The following is a 26,557-nucleotide window of genomic DNA, read 5'->3' on the forward strand; positions in this document are numbered from 1 at the left end:
AATGAGAAAGAGTAAGATAAGTATATAGAACAAAAGGTTAACTTTGCAAATGAAGTTGGGAAGAAGAAAGGAAAACTGTGTTTTGGCTCCAGTGCTGTAGGTACCTACTATACCTAGAGAGATCACTAAAGTGGAATAAAAATGTTGATATCAAATTCATCTTAGAGAAAAATACATTTAAAACATAAGCAGTCAACACTGAAAATATTCATTAAGGAGTGTGTGATTCATGAAAATTCTGTGTAAGAAAGTTTTGTTTCTAGTTATAAGGAAGGGTTATGGAAGACATGAGAGGAGGTAGAGTTTTTGCTGCCCATTAAAGAATTGGTTGCATTTAAATGTAATGGTGATTGACAGTTTACCTTCAGCATGAAGAAACAGTAAAATCTGAGAGGTGAAAGAAAGTTGTATGAAGTACCTCTGATCCTTTGTTTTAAAGTATGTTTTATGATTTCCAGTTCCTTTTCCACTTAGTCATTCTCAGAATTCCATTTGTATAGACTTTAATTCAGTTATCATTACCATTAGTTCACTAGAATATTTAAAGCAATTGGCTGTGTTCATTCTTAAGTTCATAGCCAGTTAACTATCTTTTTCCTTGGAATTGATCCAAAACTCTTTTATTCTGCCACTTGCATGTATGCAAGCACGTGAGTATGCTGGTAGGATTCCCATACATGTGCAGGATGTTAAGTGTCTTCTGTTGCTGTCTCATTTGCAATGAAAAAGGTATCTCATTGAACTGGAAGCTTCTTGTTTTGGGTAGGTTGGCTGACCAGCTCTCCTGCTTTATGAAGCATGAATAATAAAAGCTCAGGAGAGAAATTAGGGTTCAACCTAAAGGTCAAAAAAGCAAAGGAGCCAGCCACTGGCTCTTACCTCCACCTCAGTCCGAAAATGGTGATCCTGCCCCCAGGAATCTGGAGAACTGTCTCCCGTTTTATAATCCCCTCTAATTCTGGGATTAAAGGTGTGTGCCACTACCTCCTGGTTTCTATGGCAAGCCTAGTGTGGCTTCTGGGACTAAAGGTGTGCGTTATTGCTGCCTGATCTGTAAGGCTGCTGGCCAGTGTGGCTGTTTGACTTTTCTGATCCTCAGGCAAGTTTTATTTATTAAAATACAAATGAAATGCCACTAAACTCTACCTGTGTCTACTCTCAGTGATGGATTTTCAAGCACACACATGGCTTTTTACATGATGACTGAGAATTCAAATTCAGGTTCTCCCACTTGTAGAACAAGTGCTCTTACTGAGTCGTCGTCTCCCCAGCCCTGGATCCTATCCTTTTTCATTAATTATTTTCATACAAATGGCCTCTCCTGTGACAATATCTAAACCTTTTTTTTATAGTAAATAAAAAGCCAAATTGGTTTAGTTGTATATGCCAGTGTACATTTATGAGCTATCATCTAAAAGGTTTTGTTGTAAGAAATTCCTGATAACCAAGGATTTCTTCATTCTGTACTAATTATTAGTGTTGTGGCTAGTGGCTATGTGACCCTATCCCTAGGCAGCTAAGAATAAAGACCTTCTTACCCGATAGGGAACTAGCAACAGGCAAAATAAAGATAATACCAAGTCCCACTTGGTAAACCAGTAAGTTTAAAATTAATCATAGGAATATGGGTGAGGGGGTACTTACTGGAGCAACAACAACAACTCAAAAACAGCTGTATTGCTAAAACTCATCCCAACACAAGTAAGACACGGAAAGCCTAGAGTTCACTATAGCAATGTGCAGGCAGCTGGACAGTTTGGAGAATGTTTCTTCCAGGCACCACAGCTTGTCTGAGATTGTCTCTTGGCAGTCTTTACTGCTTATATAAACTTGCAGAGGGAAGATCCAAGCGCATCTGGGTCAGTTTCAGGGACTTCTTGAATCTTCTAGGTTCTAACACACTTCCCTTCAGGATGGAATGTGTCAACTCAAAGGAAATTGCTGTACAATGTTGTTATTAAGATATTATACATTCGGTTTCTAGCCATAAATAAAGGACATTGAGACTATAATTCGTGATTCTAGAGAAGCTAAATAAGAAGGTGAACCCAAAGAAAAACATATAAGCATCCCCCTGAATATTAACCTTCATCAGGCGATGAAAGAAGACAGAGACAGAGACCAACATTGGAGCACTGGACTGAAGTCTCACGATCCAAAGGAGGAGCAGAAGGAGAGTGAGCACGAGCAAGGAACTCAGGACTGCGAGGGGTGCACCCACACACTGAGGCAATGGGGATGTTCTATCGGGAACTCACCAAGGCCAGCTGGCCGGGGTCTGAAAAAGCATGGGACAAAACCGGTCTCGCTGAACATAATGGACAATGAGGACTACTGAGAACTGAAGAACAATGGCAATGGGTTCTTGATCCTATTGCACGTAATGGCTTTGTGGGAGCCCAGGTAGTTTGGATGCTCACCTTAATAGACCTGGATGGAGGTGGGTGGTCCTTGGACCTCCCACAGGGCAGAGAAACCTGCTTGCTCTTTGGGCTGAGGAGGAAGGAAGACTTGATTGGGGGAGGGGGAGGGAATGGGAGGTGGTGGCGGAGAGGAGGCAGAAATCTTTAATAATTAAATAAATTAATTAATAAAAAAAAAGATATTGTACATTCATAAAGGATGACCAGACAGCATTCGCTCTAACATAAAGAAAAGAATCTTGAAAGACCGGGACATTTGTGATATAGTTGTTGTTTTTTAATAATTTAAGAATGTGCTCTCTTCAGCCTGCATCTTAGAAACATTTCTAGATGAAATTCTCAACAAAGCAAACCAGTGTCATTACAGATTTCATATTCTGGACTATTCCCTTTAAACTTTGATTTATGTAGGGACTATTTCTAATACTCTTTTCTCCTTTTATCATTATTAACATTAGCATAGAGTTTATTGCATATTTTACTGTGTGAACTACATTCTTCATTGGCAAGGGTGCTGTTTTTAAAAGCCCAAAAGTAGACATTCTGACACTAGTGTTTATTGGAGTGCTTTCATAGTAAAATTATAAATAATAGGAAATTTTGTGGCAACAGTTCTCAACCTGTGGGTTATGACCCCTTTAGCAAACCTCTGTCTCCAAAAAATTTACATTATCATCTATAACAGTAGCAAAATTACAATTATGAAGCAGCAATGAAAATAATTTTATGGTTGGGAGGTCACCACAACAAGAGAAACTGTATTAAAGGTCACAACATTAGGAAGGTTGAGAACCACACTGTTCTGTGGGTTACTGAAAGTGGCTCAAGAGTTCCTAGAGCGTCTTGGGAGTAGAGTTAAACATAGTTTATGCTGTTCTTTTTTCTAAAACCAGACATCAAATACCTGTAAGAGAAAGATAGTCCTTCTTCTGGTGCTATTTCTAGGAGATTCTGGCCACTACATATTGAGGAATTTGCCTTGGTTCTATCCATGTACACTCGTAGAAAGAAGCAAAGGAGCTATAATTTCTGAACCTTGAAGTAGCACTAGTGTGATGACATGTACCTTTAATCCCAGCACTTGGGAGGCAGAAGCAAGTAGATCTTTGAGTTTGAAGCCAGGCTGGCCTACACAGTCAGTTTCAAGACAGCCAGAGCTAAAGAGAGATCTTGTCTTCAAATAAACAAACAAATAATAATAATGGCACTGAATTATTATTGTACTTTTATAGTAAATGAATGAGAAAGCAACTCATCCTTTTGAGAAGAGATAAACTAGTAACAAACTTAGAATTTTAACAGTATCCATTTTATTCATTACTAATTAAAATATGGAACATTAATGAGAAGATTTGTAGGCACAAATTATCAGAAATTGTCTGTAACTTTCTCCTTCTTCTTTAAAGGGCAGCTTAGTTTCATGACATTTTTTACAATTTTTTTCCCCAACAGGAATCAAAGAACTTTTTTTTTAATATATAAAAAAGAAATTTCCCACCATGTTATACTTCTTGCTTGGAGCAAAAAATCTAAACTTCACTGTTCTTTTAATTAAATCCATTGTAGAGTATCCCAGCATAGAGCATTGGCAGTGGAAATTGGGAGTCAAATTTAATGAGCCATCGCTGGTAGGGGTGAGAAGATTGTGAAGGAGTAAAATAAAGAAGGAGAGACTAGAATCTAAAAGGAATACTTGTGTCAGTGGAGGGCTGGGGATGTGATGCAGTTGTTAGTGTAGGGACTGCCAAGGAGGAGAGAAGTAGAAGATACAGGGATATATTTCAGCTCTGAAAATGTTAAATTCGGGATGTCTTATAGTATTTGAATGGGAAGGTACAAGCAATTAAAGAGACATTCAGGTCAGGCAGTGGTGGCACACGCCTTTAATCCCGTCACTGGGGAGGCAGACACAGGTGGATCTCTGAGTTTGAGGCCAGCCCTGGTCTACAAGAGCTAGTTTCAGAACAGGCTCCAAAAGCTACAGAGAAACCCTGTCTTGAAAAACCAAAAGAGAGATAGAGACAGACAGATGACATTCAGGATGTCTTGTAGCATTTGAAGGGGAAGGTACCAGCAGTTAAAGAGAGCAGTAAATTCTTGAGGAAAGAATCCTGTTCATGAAGGTCCTAAACAAGGAGTTCTTCAAGTAAGAGAGTGAATTAAAGTGAAAGAAGGATAATCACAGAACCCTTCTCCACCATAGAAAGGGGTGGTAGATGACTAGGAACCCCATACCGCTTCTGGGTATCCAGTAGCTACAACTGATATTTAACTTGCATGCAATTAAGAATTCAGTTCTTGGGCTGGGCGGTGGTGGCGCAATCCTTTAATCCCAGAGTTCAGGAGGCAGAGACAGGCAGATCTCTGTGAGTTCGAGGCCAGCCTGGTCTACAAGAGCTAGTTCCAGGATAGGCTCCAAAGCTACAGACAAATCCTGTCTCTAAAAACAAAACAAAACAATCAGTTCTTGGTCATACACTGACATACTTGGTAAGTTCATTTAGTCATGGATGGTGATAGTTACTGGCTACACAAAGGTTGTGTAAACCATGCTTTCATTTTCATTTGGTTGAGAAATTTTAAATTTCCTCCCTGGTTGATTTGATGACCCACTACACACTCAAGAAGGAGTGCATTTTAGATGTCATGGTTTATGCCAGTCCCTAGGCTTCAGTTCTAAACCGGACAAAAAGGAGAAAGCTAGACTGGCACAGACATGTATCTCTCTCTGCTTCCCAACTTGAAGACAACCTGACCAGCTGTTCTACTGCATCTCAAATTGTAAGCCAAAGTAAACCCTCCCCTTTTTACATTGCTACTGTTTTGGGGTATTTTATCACGGCAACCGAAAAGTAACTAAGATATGAGTATTCTAGTAGGGAGGTGATTCTTTATGTAACATTAGCAAAATAAACTTTGGTTTTCTGTGTACTCCACACACACACACACACACACACACACACACACACACACACACAAGAAACCAGAAAGGCAATTTATTGTTTAGCTTCAAGTGCTTGTGTAGTTTCCATAGTTTTCTTGCTGTTGATTGTTTTATTTCAGTTTGATCAGATAAGATGCAAGAAATTAGTTTATTTCCTTATTTATTTGCTAAGGCTTACGTTGTGACCTAAGGAAGGAATATTCTATATATATCTGTTAAGATCATTTGATTTATGATGTAACTTAAGTCTAAAATTTCTTTTTTGACTTTTTAGATTGGACAGCCTACTTGAAGATGAGAATTGAGTATTAAAGTCATGTTTGTTTTGTCAGAGCCTCTCATACCTTTTATACCCATTAGTGTTTATTGGATAAATTTGGGAGCACCTATATTTAATGTATGTATGTTTATAGTTGTGTCATCTTGATGGAATGTTACTTTAGCTAGCATATAGTGTCCTTTTTGTAATTCTTGTTTGAAGTCCACATTATCAGGTTTCAGAGCAGCTCCACCAAGCTTATTTTTTTTACTTTTATTTACCTGATTTGTTGACTTCCATACTGTACCTCTTGGTCTGGTCTATATCTTACTGTACTGGTGTGTTTCTTGACAACAACAGTTAGTCTAATCTAGTTTTTTAATCCAGTCAGCCAGTTTGTAAGTTGATACTGAGAAAGGCTTACTGATTTTATTGGTTGTTTGTCTGGTTGGTTCAATTACTTGTTCTTTTCTTTCTCCCCTATTAGTAGAGGTTTTCTGGTTTACTATGAATCTTTCTTTCTTCTCTGTGTATAATATTCCTTTAAGTATTTTCTACAGTACTGGTTTTTTTTGACATAATTGCCTTAGTTTGTCCTTATTCTGACAAATGCCCTTATATTTCCTCCTATCTTACAGAATAGCTTTGCTGTATATAGTAGTCTTAGCTAGCATTTAATTGACTCTCAGGTGTTGAAATATGCCTTTCCATCCTTCCCAGACTTTTAGGTTGCTGACAAGATAGCAGATATTATTCTGAGATCTTTGCCTTTGTAAGTAAGTTGGCATTTTCCACTTTAATTTTAAATACTGTTTGTTTGCTTTGTATTCTAGACATTTAACTATAATCCATTGTGGTATATTTCTCCATTTTTATTTCAGGTTCTAAATGTCTTTTGCATTTGAAATTCTGTTTCTCTTAATTTGAAGAATTTTCTGCTTTAATTTTTTTAGATGAGATTCTCTGCTTTTAGTTCTTAATCTCAGTTCCTCCCTCTAGGCTTGGTCTCTTACTAGTTCCCCAAGGTCGTTGGTTGTGGTTTTTGTGCCCTCACCCCCACAACCACCAGCAATATGCACGCCACATTGATGTTTGAGTATGTAGTGTTTCTTCAGTCTTGTCCTCCATTACTAATCTTTCTTCTGCTTGGGTAAGTCTACTGGTAATATTTTAGGCTGGTATTTTATTTCATTTTTGCTTCTAATACTCTTTTCTGTTTTCTCAGAGTCTCAGTTTCTTTGCTGAAAATTTTCCCATGTTGTTTATTTTTTCTCCAGTACTGCTCGTTTTCTCATCTGTTTTGCTGAGTTTTTCCTCTATGTTGCCAACTCTCCAAAGACTAGACTGAATTTGTCCACTTGGTTGAGTCCTCCTCAAAGACGTTGATTATTCTTATTAGTGAACTTTTGAAATTGTGCTTATTTCGGTATCTTTTTTTTTGGGGGGGGGGATTTTTCGAGACAGGGTTTTTCCGTAGCTTTTGGTTCCTCTCCTGGAACTAGCTCTTGTAGACCAGGCTGGCCTCGAACTCACAGATCCGCCTGCCTCTGCCTCTCGAGTGCTGGGATTAAAGGCGTGCGCCACCACTGCCCGGCTTATTTCGGTATGTTTGAATTTGGTATTGAGTTATGATCTTTTAGAGAAGTAATATTGCCTTACTTTTTCCCTAGTTTTTGTATTTCTGACTTGTGATTTGTGTATCTGTTGTCTTGGACATCACTTCCAGTTTTATTTAGGAGTCTTTACAGCCTAGTCTGAGGAATCAATCTCCAGTATCATTCAGTGAAGAGAAAACAAACTCATAAGAGCAACAACAGCAGAGTGTATAAGAGACAGAAATACACTTAAAACTCAGCTAATGCCGTCTAGTCTATAACCCATGGTCATAAACCAGACAATGGGGAGCTAATTTTGTATGTACTAAAAATTAGATAAATATAGAAATATAAGTAAATAAGATAAGGAACCAAGGAAAGGGGTGAAAATAGAGTAGAGGAAAAATTAAATAAGAAGAAGGGAGTGGAGAAGAATGTTATAGGCAGGGAAGATCAGAAAAGATAAGCTGAAAAATAAACAGTAGTACCCAAAAGAGTGTGTAGAATGAAATACAAATAAAACATTCAGAATATGATGGTGTAAAAATATTGTTAAGAATATAATAAAAAGAAGAAAGGAAGTACAGAGGGAAAGAGATGAAGGTACTGGGTCCTCTAAAATTGAAGATAGATGGTTTTATGTATGGGGAGAGGGTCAGGTGAACTTTGTCTTTTGTGTGGCTTACGCTTGTGCTGAGCCCACGCTGAAGAGTTGTCTTTTTACTGGTTTTTCTTCTTTCCTACCAGTGACCTATGCTGTCTATACTTAGCTTTGTAATCTGTAGATTGGGTAGGTTCTACCACCTTCTAGAAACTTTGAGCTTTTACTCCCTGAGGTGAGTACTGCTCTGTTGGGGAGTATCTCCCAATAGTTTGGTAGTGTGAGAAGCAACAACAGTAAGTGATGGGCTTGTCATTATACTTTGAAGACCTAGGTGGTAATCACTTGTTGTAGCATGCAGTTGTGGGTATTAAGTAAACCTCTGGAGCTTCAGAATTTTGGGACTCTACAACAATGGGAGATAAGTGATTCCCAAAATTGGATGCCCTCATGAACCTCAGGCTAAAGGCTGTCAAACATCAGGGATATGCTCAGATATGTGATCTGCTTCAAGCAGTGGAGATCAGCATTACTTTTCTCTGTGCAAGTTACTACCTGAGCTGAGCCTTCTTCCACCTGTACCTTTTGTCAGTGTTGCTCCTTCTACAGCTGCCTCCCAGGGATGTGTCTGGCTGTGGGGATTGTGGCAGATTACATCTTTGTCCCAGTGCCAGGCACCACCTGGCTTATTTTTTTGAAGAAGTCATATATTTCCCCTCCCCTTTCAAAAGATGAACACTCAATGATGGTGAAGATTTAGTAAAGTAGCTGAATAATCCTCTTGTTACATAGAGTCCTCCTCACATTAGGTACAGTAAATAAAGATTATATAGCATTTTAGGTGGACTCCAGTTTCATAGTAACAGAGATCTTGTACTTGCAAATTAGATTAAATTTCCAATTTTAATACTGTGTTATTAATTGTTACTGGGAACAGAAGTTCAAAATAGGTGTAATACACACACACATACCCCTCTGCATGTTCCCAGAGTTCCTAACAGAATGGAGGATAGAAACAAGAAACAGTACTACCTGTATAATCAGGCCCTCTCAGATCTGAGAATAGAAATGATTTGTTTGTTTGTTTCCAGGGCTTGGGAAATTTTGCAACTATTCCTAAGATTTTTTTTTTTAAAAATCCCCAAACTCTGAATTAGTTGTGATTTGTGTGATTTTGATGTTCTAAAGTTGGATCTGACACAGTAACAAATGGATTTTTATGTAGGTAGAAAAAATAATTCGGGGACCCTGACACTGGGGAGGGGAAAGGATTATTTTTCTTTTTCAAGTGTCATTATGTCCTGAAAAAGATTGCAGTTACTAAAGGATTTGAATTTTAATCTAAGTTTAATTTCTCAAAGGATTGTTCTGTTTGGAAACTATTAATGTTATCTTTTAAGTAATGACTGTGTATGCTGAGAAAAAAATAGGTTTAAAAGGTCTAAAATTTGGGGAAGATTATTTATAGTTAGTTTGGCCCTTAAAGTTATTTCAAAGAAAATAAGTCCCAGGCTGAATTTAGTTACTTAACTGTGATTTTCGTGGCTAGAGAAGATGGCAGCATCCACAGTCTGCTCCTTGTGACTATACCATCACCTTAGGGTTCTTTCTCTCATTGTTAGTACTTTTCCATCTCACCTATATATATGATAATGTTGATACTCCTGTTCATACATTTTTAGGTAATGTTCAAAAGATACAGATTTCCATTCTTATAGAGAAATGGCAACAGGAGTAAGAATAAACAGGAATGCTGTATGCCTTCTACCAAAAAAAAAAAGTTCTGGACAAAAGTGATTCTCCTTTAAAAAGTAGATCACTTTGGAAATAGCAATGAGCAGGAAGGAAGCAGAAAAGGAAACTTACCTGAGGAAAACTGAACCTGAACAAAAAATTTAAGTGATCTCAGAATACTAACACTTGTGGTATAGAATTTGAAAACTACTGAAAATATGTATTTATAAATATATTTTGACACATGCCCTGTTTAGAGACTTTTTTGGGGGGTTTTTTTCTTCTTCTTCTTCTTTCGAGACAGGGTTTCTCTGTGGTTTTGGATTTTGTCCTGGAACTAGCTCTTGTAGACCAGGCTGGTCTCGAATTCACAGAGATCCGCCTGCCTCTGCCTCCCGAGTGCTGGGATTAAAGGCGTGCGCCACCACCGCCCGGCATGTTTAGAGACATTTGTGCCAAAGTTTGTCATCATTTAAATTAGTAATATTTCCCATGGAGTTTTAAAATTTGATTTCTTCTTTTAAAATCTCCTTCAATTTAAAAGAATTGTAAGTGGAGACTGGAGGGATGTCTCAGTAACTACAAGCACGTTGGACTTCTAGCACTCACATGGCAGCTCAAAGCCATGTGTAGCTCCAGTTTCAGGGGATCCAACCTTCTCTGGCCTCCGGGAACTGTGTGTACATGGTGCGTATATGTCCATGCTGGCAAAACACTTACTCATCAAATAAAATAATAGATAAATTCTCAAGAAGTTGTTAGTGTAACTGGAATAACCTCTGAGACAGACTCCAAAAGCCCCCATTTATGACAGCTTATGTCTCCTTATAACCCCAGTTTGCTCCAGTTATTGATTAGTTACTTAAGTATTGTTTTTCAAGTAACAATGACTTTGATTCCTTGGTAACAGGATATCAAAATATTTGGAGAAGAATGGGAGACGTGGGGGGTGGGGGGGGATGTAAAAAGATTCAATCTCAGTCTTAGTTATTGTGTAGTTATATGGTGAAAATATTTCTATTTTTTTCTCTTATTTATAAAGCAAGGTCAATTAGTGTTTTTTTTTTAATGTCTCCTTTCAAAAAGTTTTGCCTTTTTCTAAATGTCATAGAAATGAAATCATCCAAATGTAGTCTTGGAGTGTCTCTTTGACCAAATATGCAGACTTGAGATTCATCTGTATTGTGTGTTAATTGGTTCAGTTTTATTTCTCCTTCTGCCCACCAAATGTTAGAGAAGTACAAAATGTGTTCTGTATTAAAGAGGTAGAGATATATTGCTTCTGTGTTCAAGGAGTGGGGAACAAGAGGAAAAGTAGTCTAACAACTGAAAACAAAAAGATGCTTAGTGCCATGATCTGCTGAAATGGGGAGGAAACTTTTGCATGTTGGTCCTTCCTTGATGGCTCTGAAGGGAGAAATGGAACTTTGTGAGAGACAAGGACTCGTAACTTCACAAAAATCCAAGTATCTTAGCTGGGCCTATGCCGTGTAACTGGAGCTTGGTGCTGTACTTGAACTCATTTCATCTCAGTCCTCATTCTGTAGTCTCAAATATTTTTTTCTTTTCCTGTCTTTTTTTCTGAAGGTGACTGTGTTTATGAATAAAACTGGCATGTATTTTTTTCCTTTTATATTTTTCTGTACTAAGTTATGTTATCTAGGTTACACTGACTTCAGTAAATGAGATAGGATGTGTTTTTCTGTTTTTGTTGTTGTTTTCTGGGAAAATGTGTAAATGATTGAATTAATTATTTATTGAATTTTTGGAACCATTCCTTGGTAAAGTTATCTAAGCATTGTGTTTTCACTGGGTGAAATTTTTTGTTTTTGTTTGTTTACCTACTAATTCGGTTTCTATCAATGTTGTGAGACTCTTGTATTTTTTATTTCTTCTTGAGCCAGTCTTGATAAATTCTGTTTTCTGGAAAGTAATCCATTTCTAAGTTTCAGTTTTATTAATGTGAAGTGGTTTATCAAATCTTGTTTTTACCTGCGTATGCATACATGTGTGGAAGTCACCGGACATCTTCAGGTAACAGTCCTTACCTCTAACCATGTTTGAGACAGGTTCTCTTGTTCAACTCTGGTCATGCCAGGATAGCTGACCTAGAAGCTTTGAAAGATTTTGCTGCCTCCATCTCCTCTCAGGATTACCTGTGCTACTATGTCTAGTTTTTAGTTGGCTTCTGGGGAGCCAAGTACAGGTCTTCAGGCATGCAGAGCAAATGCTTTACCTACTGAATCTTTTAGCCTGCAACATAGTGATATGTTTGTTTTTTTTTTCTTCTGTTGTCCTTAAATGGTTTACTTGCTTCCCCCCTATTCTCTTGCTTCTTCTTACCAGAAACATACATGATTTTTTGAAAGAATTAAGCTGATATTTTTCTGTTGTGTGTTGTTTTCCACTTTCATTAAGTATCGGTCCTACTTTTATCACTGTCTTCTGTTTTCTTTAGATTAGTTTGCTTCTCGGTGCTTTGATCTTTTTTTTTTGTAGCATTTAAACTATTATCCTTCCCTCAGCTCTTAGAAACACTAAGATCAAGGATTCCCTACTTCTTTGCTTTGTAATTGCCTGTTTGTCTTCAACCCATTTTTCTCTGTATGCATTATTAAGTAGCTTTGGATACAGGATTACAAAGATTCACCTTGGTAATACTATTCTACAGAATCTTTGTCTCTGGCCTGTCATTTCTTGATGCACTCTAGACTACTTTGATGTTTGTTTTTTTTGTTCAGGGTCTCTAGACCCTCATGTATTTAATAATAATTATCTTACATGATTCATTGGCCAAGAACTCAATGAATAGATTCCTGATTGCTCCAATCACTGTATCTCTGTGTATTCAATAATTCTTGGCAATTGTCAGTCATTTTTTATTTGTGTTCCTGCTTCTTAGGCATTGTTGGTGTTACATACTTAGCCCACCACCAATGACATACCTCCTCCAACGAGGCCACACCTTAGGTACCAAGTATTCAAATATATGAGCCTATGGGGGCCATTCTCACTCAAACCACAACTCTATTTCATTGCATTTTCTTTTATTTTTCGTTATAATTTTTCTTTATTCTAGAGAATTCCATACATATACATACATAGTAAAGTATTTCCCTATTTCTCTCCTTTATCTCCCCTAATATTTCCTAACATGTCCCTGTCCTAACTTTAAGACTTTTTTTTTAAGTTTGTGGGTGTGTTTATTTTTTGTTTTTCTTTCTTTTTTGGGGAGGGGGGATTTTCGAGACAGGGTTTCACCATAGCTTTTGGTTCCTGTCCTAGAACTAGCTCTTGTAGACCAGGCTAGCCTCGAACTCACTGAGATCCGCCTGTCTCTGCCTCCCGAGTGCTGGGATTAAAGGCGTGCACCACCACCACCAGACTATTTTTTGTTTTGACAGTCCACAAAGTCCAGCTAGTGATGGCTGTATGTGTATGGGTTTGGGACCATCTACTGGAGCACAGGAAATCTAGTAGGAATACCCTCAAAATAGATTGCTTTTCCTTCCTATATCAAATGCCAACTGCCAGTGGCTTCTTGTTAAGGGATGGAGCCTGGATGGTACGTCCCCATTGTGCTAGAATTTTGGCTGGTTTGTGGAGGTCTTAAGGAGGTAACCACACATGCTGTGAGTTCACGAGTGCCATAACCATTGCACATCCAGAAAACAGCATCTCACAGCACTTCATCTTCTGGCTCTTTCTATCTCCTTTGTTACAGAGTTTCTGACTCCTCTTACGTGATGTTCTATTTCCCTTTTTCCAAATCCCATCTTCTCTTTGAAGATACTTAGAAAAATGATTATTCAAAACAAGTTCCTAATGGATGTTGGTAACTGAAATTTGAGTACTTGCTTCATTTTAATTTATTTCACTTAATAGTTATTTTGTTTGCTTTTCAGGCACTCAGACAAATGGCCTGGACTTCCAGAAACAGCCTGTTCCTGTTGGAGGAGCAATCTCAACAGCCCAGGCCCAGGCTTTCCTTGGACATCTTCACCAGGTAGACAGTTTCACCCGGCCATAGTTGACAATGCTTGTTAAAGGAGACATAAAATGCTAGGGAGGTTATTTCAAATCATGTGTAACTATCCTGCTGAATAATTCATGTAGAATTAATAGTTTCTACATAACTATTGACTTTAAAACTGTGAACAAAAGAGTATTTTGGGAGGACATATATAACAGGTAGGTTACTATTTTCATGAAAATGAGCTTGAATCTGTGATGGCTAAGTGATACTAGTAAATAACTTAGAGTCATTGACAGTTCCCAGTTATCACTACCTTAAAGCCACTGTAATTTAGGTGACTACTCAGACACTTGCTTGACTGTTAACCTCTTAATTTCAGATTTTTAAAACAACAAGTTTTAACTTAATACCCTGATACCATGTGATTTCCCCCAATCTAAAATAGAACATGTATTCTGTTCATTTAATTTACATTACCGCTGTTTTCATCAAAATGTTATTAGACTACCAAACTATTTTGTTTATTCAAAAAATAAAAAAAAAGCTGCTCTACTTGAAAATAGGTAAAAATCTAGAAAAACTATTATCAAGTTTGTTTTTAAATGAAGCAAAGTTGGAATGGTTCATAATTCTTTGCGTCTATGTTCAGCTAGTTGCCTGGATCCTTATACAGTAGCTTTCGTATTCTATGTTTATTTTCATTATCAGCATTCAGTTTTAATCTTGCATCTATTCTAGTCTAGTTTATAATCTTTCTTCTCCCTTCTTAGTCTTTCTTTACTTTGAAGACATTAATCTTTGAGAGGCTGCAAGATATTAGGAGACAATGAACTCCTTCAATAAATAAATATTTAGTTTTAAAAAACTTAACATTTTTAAGAGTACAGATCAAGAAGTTTTCTCAGTTTGAGTTTGTCTGCTTTCCTGTCATACTGAGTCTTTTTTTTTTTTTTAATTCAGGTTATCCATTTTTGGTAGGATTACAACATAAAAAGTACAGTCTTCACAGTGCTTGCAACAGAAGGCAAATCTCATTACTGGTAGCGTTAATTATTCAACCTGATCATTTGCTTGCCAGGTAGCCCTCCCTCTGAAGTTACTGTTGTACCCTTTGTAATTCTCAGCATCTGTGGAGAAATACTTTATTCTCATTTGGCCTGATAGATAATATGTAGATGACCCTTTTGAAAATTAGGTTGATGTCATGGTTGCCAAATGATGGTTTTCTAATTGCATGTGTGTCCGTACTTTAATATGACTGGGATTTGAACTTTTAAAATATAAGTATTAAGTAGTAAGACAGGTTTTTTTTCATGTATGGCTTATAGGGTAGATTCCCTTAACTAGTTCTTTTGTCTATAATGATAAAATCAGTGTGTATTGATAGCTTGTTTTTATGTGTTCTTTAAAACAGTATGGAAGATATAAGTTAGGTTTTCAGAACTATGACTACAAATGGAGTTTAAATAAGGAGCACCCACCATTATACATGTGGTGTGACTGATAGTGATCATTTAGTGATGATGCTAATTTAGAAGAAATTTCTGCAGTTTTCAGTTGGGGTTGTTGAGTTTGTATGTAAAGTTTTAACCCCATAAAATATTTATTTGTATGTTCAAGTCTAACTCAGTGATATACATTTTGTATTGAATTTATTTCTTGATGGCATCCTCTAGTGATAAATAACTATTTTATATTATGTCCATTGATTACTTTCCTTCTAGGTTCAGCTTGCTGGGACAAGTTTACAGGCTGCTGCTCAATCTTTAAACGTTCAGGTAAGTTGAAATATGAACGCATAGGTTATATCTTCTATTAATTTTTTTCATAATTTCTTATAATGAGCATATATAATTTAGAATAGGAACTACTTGTGATTGTTAGTAATTATTAATTTTATTATTTCTATATTTTTATTGCTGAATCCAGTTGGTGATAATTGTCATTGATGAAAATCACCTTAATCTGCTACTGTGTGTGAGCCAGCAGTGGACAAGTGAAAGTTCACTTTCAGAATTTTAGAATCAAGTTCAGGAACTGAACACAAAACTAAATAGCTTCTTAAGTATCCTTTTTTCCCAGAATGTTTATCATTTTTCAAGAAACACTGGGCAGAAAGTCAGGGAACTTGGGTTTCAAAATCTCATTGTACCAATAATTACCAGTAATCTTTGGCAAATCACAGCCTCCCAGGATTCAGTTTTGTTTACCTGTAGTTAAATAAAGACATTGATAACACTGTAATGATCTTCTCTGATCTAAACAGAAGTAACATTTAAAGGACACTGGAACCATGGCTCGGTGGTTAAGAGGATTTACAGAGGACTCCAGTTTAGTTCCCATACCAGAAGGCTCAGAACCATGTATAACTATAACTCCGGGACGTCTGACACCCTCTTCTTGCCTCTGTAGGAATCTGCACACACCATATGCACATACTCTCTCTTTCACACACACATGAATAATTTAAAATGATAAAGAATCTTTCTTTTTAAAAAAGCAAGACATTATTGGTTAGATAGTCAAAATTATAAATCTGGTTTTCTTTTTTTCTTTTCTTTTTTCTTTTTTTCTTTTCTTTTTCTTTTTTCTTTTTTGCTTTAGTTTGCTTCTGTAAACCATCAGATAGAAAGACTCAAGGCTCAAGTATTTTGCACAGTTCCTTAACATTTCAGTCAGCCTTTCAGTGTAATGTTTAGGAAACTAACAGTCAGAAGAGAAAGACAGTATTCTAAAAGATTGATTCAGTGCCACTAAAGACTAAAGATTCTGGGTTGAACATTCTATGAAACCTTGTGGAATATGGACCTAGTAACACGTAGAAATAAGGAGAAAAAAGGAGATAATGTGACCCTTCTTTCTGAGGGAGAAGAGGCAGAAAATTGCCTTGGTTGCCATGGTAAACTTAATATCCCTTAGAGAGATGTTGGCAAACACGCTATATCTCCAGTGCAGAATGTTTACAGTCCTGCACTGTAATTATCTTTCATTGACTGGCAGCATTAATCAGAGCTTTTATGTTAATTAGCTTTGCTGCAATCTCCCAAACAGGTGGTAGAAAATATGCAAATCTATGCAGAATTTTAATATTCTGTATAACCAGTTTTAATTACCATAAAAATTTCTCTCTCTGGCCATTTAAGGACCTATAAATTCTTGACTATATCATTTTCCTTCAAGCTTGTAAATTACTTGGTGGAAGATGCTGCATTTAGAGTTGTTTTAAAATAGTAGAGAAAAAGTTCTTTGGGTCAAGTTATTTAACTATAATATAGTATATAAAGAAGTTTGAGACTTGCCACAAGAAATATGTTAGTTTAAAGGGTCTAAAATGAGTTGAAAATCATTTTTTTCCTTTTTTCTTCATTACCTGAACTGGGAATTTGGGGTTGTGAAAGGTTTTGTTGATTTATGGAGGACCAATTTACTTTCTGTTAAAAATTCACACTTGCAACTTTTCTGGGATTGGAATAAAAACGTTGTAAGGGCACTTAAGTAGAAAGAAAAGGCATGTAAAAAAGGAACAGAAAACCCCAAAACTCAAAATTGAATAGCACATATTTTAAATAATTCTTGAATTTTTAGAGTTAGAAGTACATTTCTTTTAATCACCTACTTGAGATACTTATTTCCTATCCAATCCCACTTCAGTCTAAATCTAGTGAAGAATCGGGGGATTCCCAGCAGCCAAGCCAGCCCTCCCAGCAGCCTTCAGTGCAGTCAGCCATTCCCCAGACCCAGCTAATGCTGGCTGGGGGACAGATAACTGGGGTAAGTTTCCATTGAAAAATTGTACTGAACTTCCTCTGTGTCTGAATTGCCACTGGCTCGTATTGTATTGAAACTCTTTCCCTGCAGCTGGCACTAGCATGGCACCATCTTATCTTTAAGGAACTTCCTGGATTCAGAAGCTCTGTAAGAATTACCTTTGTCATTACTTTGCAAGATTTCTTTTGTTACAACTGCAGATGTTGAGAATAAACTACAAATTTTTTAACTCACATTAAAATATGGTATTGCTTCATTGTACAAGGAAGTCGTTGCCATATCTATGATAAAATTGGAGTTGTGGCCGGGCGGTGGTGGCACACACCTTTAATCCGAGCACTCGGGAGGCAGAGGCAGGCGGATCTCTGTGAGTTTGAGGTCAGCCTGGTCTACAAGAGCTAATGCCAGGACAGGAACCAAAAGCTACGGAGAAACCCTGTCTCGAAAAATCAAAAAAAAAAAAAAATTGGAGTTGTGTTGTTGCAGAATAGTTAAGCAGTGGACCAATACCCTGAAAGTAAAACATCTTCTTCAAGTGACTTTGTAATATCCTAAAATAAAGCATGTGGTCTTATATCCTGTCTGTGTAATTACTTAATTACTAAAGGACTAGTTACTTTATCCCTCTATACCTTAGATTTCCTTCCTCTAAGTGGAAATATTAATAATAACTATTTTAAGTACCATTGCAATTTATATACAGGTCTTAAAACAGTGCTTGGCATGTAACCTTCAATAAGTGGTACTTATTTTTACTGGTAACAAATTGTCCTTCGTGACTGTTAAGCTTTTGTTTAACTATTTAGAGATTTCTGTTCTAAGCTATTATTTGGAATAATTTTTCAATGTTGGAAGCTTATGTGTTTTCTTTTGTGAGGAGAGTGAGTCAAGGGAATGGTAAGAAAAATACTAATCAATTCATATTATATCAACCTTCAGAATTTTTTATATGGACAGCCCTTCTAAGACCTGTTACACATTTATTTATGATACTTCCATCACTAGAGGTTAATATATATACCTGTATCATATCAAATAGAAATATTCACACACATTTTGAAGACTATTGCATTTTTGAATAGTTTTGCTTTGGTTCTTATGTTTCTAATGCACAAATTGTTTGGATAAATTAGATTCTGTTAGGTTAGAAGGCAGGCTGTTCTGCTAAATGACTGTTCATTGAGATATAGGTATTACCCTACTTGTTCGTTCAATACATACCATCAAAAGGAAGGTCCAGCATACTTATTACTTTTATATAAGCATTTTTGAAATGCTATATCATGAAAGTTTAGGTTTGTTCTCAATACAGTTCTTGCATTACTATAAGGGTTTGGTTTTTGGTGACTAGTATCTAAGTTAGTAACAAGCACTTAGAATTCTGGCCGGGTTCGTGTACCTTCAAGATTTTATTAAATCTGTGCATTAAGATTCATTTGCATTTAAAAGAATGTCTCTTACCGCCTGTTTCCTAGAGGTTCCTAGAGTTGGAAAGAGGTTGTAAAGTTGCAAACCAGTGCTTTCTAATGACAGAAGATTGGGTGAAGGAAGGTCCAGTAGGGAGATTTGGAAAGGAAAGAAGTACAATTCATGGTTTTTTACATGGGTTTTCACATCTAAAACATACTGGAAATGGTGAGATTTAGTGGGGATTCTAACTAAACAGCTGGACCTTGTCAGTTCTCTTCCTGGTCATATTCAGCAGCCTTTTGTCCCTCATTCATCTGACTAATCACTTGCTCTTGGGTATACATTTCTGTGCATATCCTGTCAGCATTGATTCTTTGTTTTTTTTATGTACTGGTTACCTTTCTTGCCTAAATGTTTTTGTCTGAAATGGGGACTATTACTTTAATTGAAATGTTCTGCTAGTACCAGTAGTTTTTGTGGACAGGCTAGCTACATATTAGTAATGTCAAAATGAGTAGTGAGGGCTTAATACCACTTGAGTTACCTATTTGAAAGCAGTTCTTTTGCATCATAGGCCCCATTTCTTCAATCTTTCCCTTGTTTGTTCTTATTTTAGCTGACTTTGACACCAGCCCAGCAGCAGTTATTACTGCAGCAGGCCCAGGCCCAGGCCCAGCTCCTGGCTGCTGCAGTCCAGCAGCATTCCGTCAGCCAACAGCACAGTGCTGCTGGGGCCACCATCTCAGCCTCTGCTGCCACACCCATGACGCAGATTCCCCTGTCTCAACCCATACAGATTGCACAGGTGAGTGAGGCGCAAGGTTACAGGGGCAGCAAGCAAGTGATAAAATGGAAATACCTTACTGAGTAGTATTAGCCTTCTAGTTGTTACTGTGGGTCTTCAAAGGCCCAAGGAACTCTAACTCTAGATCCAGGAGGCATTATTCTTCTTCACTGAGTCAAAAACAATATACTTGTTTGCTAATTTGAGTTGATATTATAAATATATAACTGATTATTTGGACAACTGAATGTTTATGTTAAACAACAATTCTTGAGTAAGTAGCTGGCATATTTCAGAGACACGGGATTACTGTTTTTATCTTAATTAGCTAATCATGGCAGGGAAGAATTTTTTCATGTGCTCTACAATAAATGTTGCCACCGTATGAGAAAGATAGCAAGGCTTCTTTCTGCTGTGGAATGATTAGGACCATGGAGAACTGCAGTAAAATGTTACAGGGTTTCAGTTTTCTCGTTTGAAAGTAAAATATCGGCCGGGCGGTGGTGGCGCACGCCTTTAATCCCAGCACTCGGGAGGCAGAGGCAGGCGGATCTCTGTGAGTTCGAGACCAGCCTGGTCTACAAGAGCTAGTTCCAGGACAGGCTCCAAAACCACAGAGAAACCCTGTCTCGAAAAACCAAAAAAAAAAAAAAGAAAGTAAAATATCAATAGGTAATAATTTACATTAGGAATCATAACGAATAGGATGAAAAAGGAAAATAAGTGAAATGCTTTATCTCAAGGAAATGAAAGGGAGTGTGAGAAGTTATATATGAGATATATGAAGAAGTTTTAAGAACTAAGCAGTTGCCAGGTGGTGGTGGCACATGCCTTTAATCCCAGTACTCGGATGGCAGAGGCAGGCGGATTTCTGTGAGTTTGAGGCCAGCCTGGTCTACAAGAGCTAGTTCCAGGATAGGCTCCAAAGCTACAGAGAAACCTTGTCTCAGAAGAAGAACTAAGCAAATCGTCTTTATATCCTCAGTAGAGAAGGGAAGTACATTTAAACTGTAACAAGAGTTTAGCTAGATACTTGAAAAGGAATCAAACTAATCTTTATTGCTGTGTGAACAGTCTGTATCAAGATAGTGTTTTGATTTGGGCCATTTTCTTCATCAAACAAATTATTTTAGTAAGTAAACTCTGAGACCTTATCTGAAATTGATATAAATAAGATCACTTATACCTTATGAATTCTCAGTTGAGTTGAATAAACTGGTGTCAAATTTCAGAAATTAGGTCTTTGAATTTATCGATGGAAATTTGGATATACCTCTCTCAAATTTTACTTTATTGAGAAAAATTGGGCCAAATATTTAAAAGCTTTCTTAAAGTCCATCTTGAACTTCATTTAGACCAGATCTAAAGGAACAGAATTTATAGAATGAGTACATGTTAAAAGAGAATTTATTAGCAATGGCTGTCTCAAAGGAAAGGCCAAGATCCAGCAGTTGTTCGGTTTGTACATTTGGATGTCTCTGCTATTCTTTATTCTCTCTTGGACTCTTGAAGAAGTAGATTCTAATACCAGCAAAGGAGTGCCTCAGTAACAGGGTAGATGGACTTAACCAGAGAGAGTGAGAGCAGGTAGACAAGAAGCAAGAGCTTCCTTCTTCTGTGTTCTTTTAAATGGGCCAGATTTACACGGGTCTTATCCCACCTCAAATGATCCAATCAATAAAGTCCCTCACAACGATGCCCAGCTGCTTGCATTTTAGTTGATTCCAGAGGTAGTGAAGTTGACATCCAAGATTAACCTTTAAAATGGTAGCAGGTAGAAGAGAATTAACTCCAGTTGTCTACTGACTTCCTTATGTATGTGTGCCCTGTGCAAACCCACCACACACTAATAACAATAATAGAGTCTTAAAATTGAAAACAGCCCCCCCCCAGAACTGTAGACATTTGTTCTGTAGTCATTCATTTTGACAGATATTAGTGACTATTGAAAATTTGGTTTAGCATAAGTCGTGATGCTATATACATCATGCCTTCAAAAATAATAACTTTTTGCAGAGGCCATAAGGTTTTTTTGGTTTTGATTTTTGCTATTTTTCTATGTGTGTGAGTCATGACAATTCTCAGTAAAGTCAGTTCTGTTCTTCCACCATGGGCTCTAGGGATCAAACACCAGTTTTCAGTCTTGCAAAGCAAGCACTTTGACCTACTGAGCCTCTCTCTGGCCTGAGACCCAAGGATTTCTCACATACTGACATAGTCCTGGAAGCCAGACTGTTAGGACATGGGGGGAAAACTGCTAAGTATTGTCTCATTGTTACTTGATGTGACAGAAGTCATCATCTAGGAACCTTTTAACTAACCCAGCTTTCATTTCAGGATCTCTCTAATCTATCTTTTGCTTCTGAGCTTTTAGGATCTTCAACAATTGCAACAGCTTCAACAGCAAAATCTCAACTTGCAGCAGTTTGTGTTGGTGCATCCAACCACCAACTTGCAACCAGCACAGTTTATCATCTCACAGACCCCCCAGGGCCAGCAGGGTAAGCATCTCCCTAAAGCTTACTAGTGGTGCAGCAAAGCTGTCCATTTAGTGTTCCAGATACCTTAACTAACATTTTTCCCCAAACAGTGTCCATACGAGCAATGCTTTTTTTTAAATTTTTAAATGAAACTACCAGTATTCATGAGAACTGTAAGTAATGATTTAAATAAGGAACGTAGGTTACATATATAAATAAGAATAAAAATTGAGGCCTGAAAGATTAGCTTATTAATGAATCTCACGGGAAATTTATAGAACTTGAACCTGAAATCGCACAGCTTAATCATTTCCAAGGCTCAGTTTATTTGCAAGAGTGAAAAGGATAGATTTCTGAGTCCTATTCCCAAAAATTTAACTAGTTCTTTATGGAGTTAAATTTGAATGTGTGATATCTTCGAATTATGTTTTCTGTGGGGTATTTAAGTTTAAGCAGAAAAGTTACATTAATCATTTGTATTAAGAAAGCTTATTTACACTAAAACTCGGAGAGGCTAGAATAGGTAAGAATAAAGTTAGGAATACTGGTCAGTAGAGTTTTGCAACGTTGTGTTGGGATTGATAAAAACTGAGCTGCTTGTCAGCCAGAAAAGAGAAAATGGCTTTCCCATCTTACAAGATGGCGGGTGAAAAAGCCGAGAAACCTGATACAAAAGAGAAGAAACCTGCAGCCAAGAAGGGTGGCGGTGATGCTCCTGCCGCTGGTGCAGCCAAAAAGGGTAACCCTAAGGCTAAAAAGCTCAAGAAGGGGAAGCCCCATTGCAGCCGCAATCCAGTCCTTGTTAGAGGAATTGGCAGGTACTCCCGATCTGTTATGTATTCCAGAAAGGCCATGTACAAAAGGAAATACGCAGCTGCAAAAACCAAGGTTGAAAAGAAGAAGAAAAAGGAAAAGGTCCTTGCCACTGTCACAAAACCAGTTGGTGGTGACAAGAATGGTGGTACCCGGGTGGTTAAGCTTCCAAAAATGCCCAGGTATTATCCTACCGAAGATGTGCCTCGGAAGCTGTTGAGCCATGGCAAAAAGCCCTTCAGTCAGCACGTGAGACGCCTGCGTGCCAGCATCACTCCTGGGACTGTCCTCATCATCCTTACTGGGCGCCACAGGGGCAAGAGAGTGGTTTTCCTGAAGCAGCTGGGCAGTGGTTTACTGCTGTGACAGGACCTCTTGCCCTCAACAGAGTTCCTTTGAGAAGAACACATCAGAAGTTTGTCATCGCCACCTTTACAAAAGTTGATATCAGCACAGTTAAAATCCCCAAACACCTGACTGATGCTTACTTCAAGAAAAAGCAGCTGCGTAAGCCCAGGCATCAGGAGGGCGAGATCTTTGACACAGAGGAGAAATACGAGATTACAGAGCAGCGCAAGGCTGATCAGAAAGCGGTGGACTCGCAAATTCTGCCAAAGATCAAAGCTGTTCCTCAGCTGCAGGGCTACCTGCGCTCTCAGTTCTCTCTGACGAACGGGATGTATCCTCACAAACTGGTTTTCTAAATTGCTGACGACCTAATTAAACAGCTTTATGTGTCAAAAAAAAAAAAAAAAAAGAAAGAAAAGAAAAGAGAAAATGATAAAGCAGAAAGAAAGGACTTGGACCAGGCATGCTGGCACATGCATGCCTCTAATCCTAGCTCTCGGGAATCAGTCAGAGCAAGAGGTTCTCTGAGCTTAAGACCAGCTTGATTTACATAGTGAGACCCTATCTCAAAATGAATTAAAAACAAAGAAAGGACCTCGTGACCAGTTTTATTTGGTCAATTGTAAGGAATAGGCATCTAGGTGATTAAGTTTTTAGGAATCTGTAAGCATTGGTAGGTCATCTAAAGAGAATGTATGCATGGCAATAGGAGAGCTTTAGTGAAACCAACCCTTGGAATAGCAGGGATACGTAAGTCTAAAGATGATACCTGGTTTGTGGGTCGGAGCCAGTAAAAAATGATCATCACAATGAAAGAGAATTCCAAGAGAGAAGGATGAAATAATCTATCTAGACCAGAAAGACTTTTACAGGCCACACCTGAAGAGTGTGTGTGTTAAATTGGTAATTGTTGAGACCTTAAAACTGAAAGAGATCACTTTTCTTTAGCTTTTTTACAAAGCTCAAGGATATTACTGTCTTTTACATCTGAGCCTTTATAAGATAGTTAAAATAAGAAATGGCTATTCTAATTTTTTGTGTGTGTTTATGTTCTTAGTTTCTTCCTTTCCAACCTTTCATGGGATTGAGATACAGCACATAATGGGAAGGAATATTGGTTGGCTTTAGAGCCTAAAACCTTGGACAAGCTAAGTTTTTTTTTTTTCTCTTTTTGTTTTTTTTTAAATTATTTTATTTAAGAAAAGAAAAGAAACTGTCTTTTTATTTTACATTCCAATCCCAGTTCCCACTCCCTCTCCTCCTCCCATTCCCTTCACCTGCCTTCCCACGCCTTACACCACTCCCCACCCACTCCTCAGAGAGGGTAAAGCACACTGCTTTGGGGAAGGTCCAAGGCCCTCCCTACTATATCTAGGCTGAGCAAGGTATCCATCCAAATAGAATGGGTTCCCAAAAAGCCAGTACAAGCAGAAGGGATAAATCCTGGTGCCACTGACAGTGGCCCTGCAGTCTGTCACAGCTATACAACTGTGTCCCATTTTCTTGAAGTTCTGGCTAGAGCAATAAGACAACAAAAGGAGATGAAGGGGATTCAAATTGGAAAGGAGGCTACCTAAGTTTTCTCAATTACATACTTCCCTTCTCATCTTCCCCTTTGCTCTTCATCTTTCCCTTTAATTATGGTATGGGTAAATTATATAAAATGTTTTATTAATGTCAGGAAGACCATTGATATGTAGTAAAAAGCATAGGCTGTAGTCTAAAGCCAAGCTATCTCTCTCTGAAGAAATCTAGTTTTCCTGAGCCTCCATTTTCTTATCTGAAGTATGAGAATAATTTTAGTATTTTTGTCCCAAAAAATTGTAGGGATTCAGTTAGGAAACACAAGAAAGTATATATCTCAATTTTTGCCACTATAACCATTGACATCATCATATCAATATCAGCAGCAGTTCATAGATAAAACTTAGAGGATGAGAAGTTTGTTCCTTTATATAGTAAAAATCAGCTTGAAAGTAAACAGGACTCAAGAAATGGCTCAGTGGGTAAAGCACTTGCATAAGCATGAGGACCTGTGTTCAGATCCCTAGCACCCATATCATGCCCTGGAAGGGCTCAAGAAAGAAGCACATATAGGAGTAGCAAGGGGTTGGGGGGCTAATGTATCTAGCCAAGTCAATTTCAAATGAGAGTACCTACTTACATATAAGGCAGATACGGAATGAAGAGACTTGACCTAAACCTGACCTCTGCAAACCTGTGTATGTACATACCCATATACATGTGCACTCAGCATCTCACACACAAAGTGATCTAGAACCAGTTTGTACCACTGTTGTTGAGTTGTAATCTTAGTGACATAGGACAGGATCCAGATTTCATCTAATAAGACTAGCCAGCAGTATGAAGGATCAGAGCCTTGAAAAAACTTTATTTTTAGTAGAGTCACTGTGATTAATAGTAACTGGAAATTTGTTTCAGTCTTTAGTAGTCTTTAGTTTTGTTTTGAGAGGACAAGGATTGATTTCTTAAGATTTTAACAACAACAAAAAAAATATTTCTAGTGTGCTGTTAGCCTCCAATTGAGCAATCATTTCTGCTTTTTTGAAAGGAGGGAATATTGTTAATCTAAAAATTTGAAAGTATAGTTTATAATATTGAAAATATTGCTGTGATTATATAAATATTTAAAAACAAGAGAAATAATATTCTCCCAGAATTGATTTTTCATGGAAAAATTCTTACTGATATGTTTCTGAGTCTATTTCACTACAACTTGTATTCTGCCTTTTCTACTGTCAGCATTAGTTTTGAAACTAAAGAAACACTCTTGTTTAAAAAAGATCTTGAATTTTGTGTTTGTGGTCTCTGTTATTCAGGGCATGGAACAAGAGAAAGGTTTGGTTCTCATGGAAGTGCTAGGCCTCTCGACCCTTTCAGCATCTCAGCTGCTTTTAGTTGGCAGGGAGGGGAGAGGAGGGTTAATATGACTTAAAGTTTCAATTTGTTTAGAATATGCTACTGTGAACTAAAATTAATCATTCAGTATTATAATTAAATTATAATTTTAAAAGTCTGATTAAATATGACTATTTCAATGCTGTTGTCAAAGAGAAACAAAAATCTAACTTTTCTGCTAAACTTTAAAGACAATCATTGTTAAAATATTTGTACTTTCTTCTGTTTAATTTTTCAGTGTTTTATCTTTTGTTTTTTTCTAAATAAATTAATTCTGATTATTCACATAAATGTAATTTTATTTCACACTAGACAATACTTTTGAGTGTGTTCAAACCCATAAAATCTACAATTATAGTTAATTTGCTTAGCAGTTTGTTGTTTACTTGCTACGTGGCATATATCACTGTAATTATTCAAGTTAAAATTTTCAGCAAGATGAAATCCCCTGCACTTACTAAAAGTCAAAGAGTAGCAAATATAAACAAATGATTTGTATAACA

At 37.3% G+C, this 26,557-nt stretch overlaps 1 protein-coding gene and 1 pseudogene across 2 annotated transcripts in view; both read left to right on the forward strand.

The window, feature by feature from the left end:
* Positions 1 to 26,557, forward strand: part of Pou2f1 (POU class 2 homeobox 1) — a 134,857-nt gene that overhangs the window by 71,343 nt on the left and 36,957 nt on the right. For both annotated transcript variants that reach the window (XM_057770321.1, XM_057770320.1), the window contains exons 4-8: positions 13,462 to 13,562; positions 15,257 to 15,310; positions 17,184 to 17,303; positions 19,327 to 19,515; positions 21,869 to 21,995. In XM_057770321.1, the coding sequence (XP_057626304.1) occupies positions 13,462 to 13,562; positions 15,257 to 15,310; positions 17,184 to 17,303; positions 19,327 to 19,515; positions 21,869 to 21,995 (591 nt within the window). The remainder of the gene's footprint in view (positions 1 to 13,461; positions 13,563 to 15,256; positions 15,311 to 17,183; positions 17,304 to 19,326; positions 19,516 to 21,868; positions 21,996 to 26,557) is intronic.
* LOC130874814 (60S ribosomal protein L6-like) lies at positions 22,614 to 23,522 on the forward strand (annotated as a pseudogene).

This window comes from Chionomys nivalis, chromosome 5 (genome assembly GCF_950005125.1).
Source record: "Chionomys nivalis chromosome 5, mChiNiv1.1, whole genome shotgun sequence".
Taxonomy (NCBI): Eukaryota; Metazoa; Chordata; class Mammalia; order Rodentia; family Cricetidae; genus Chionomys; species Chionomys nivalis.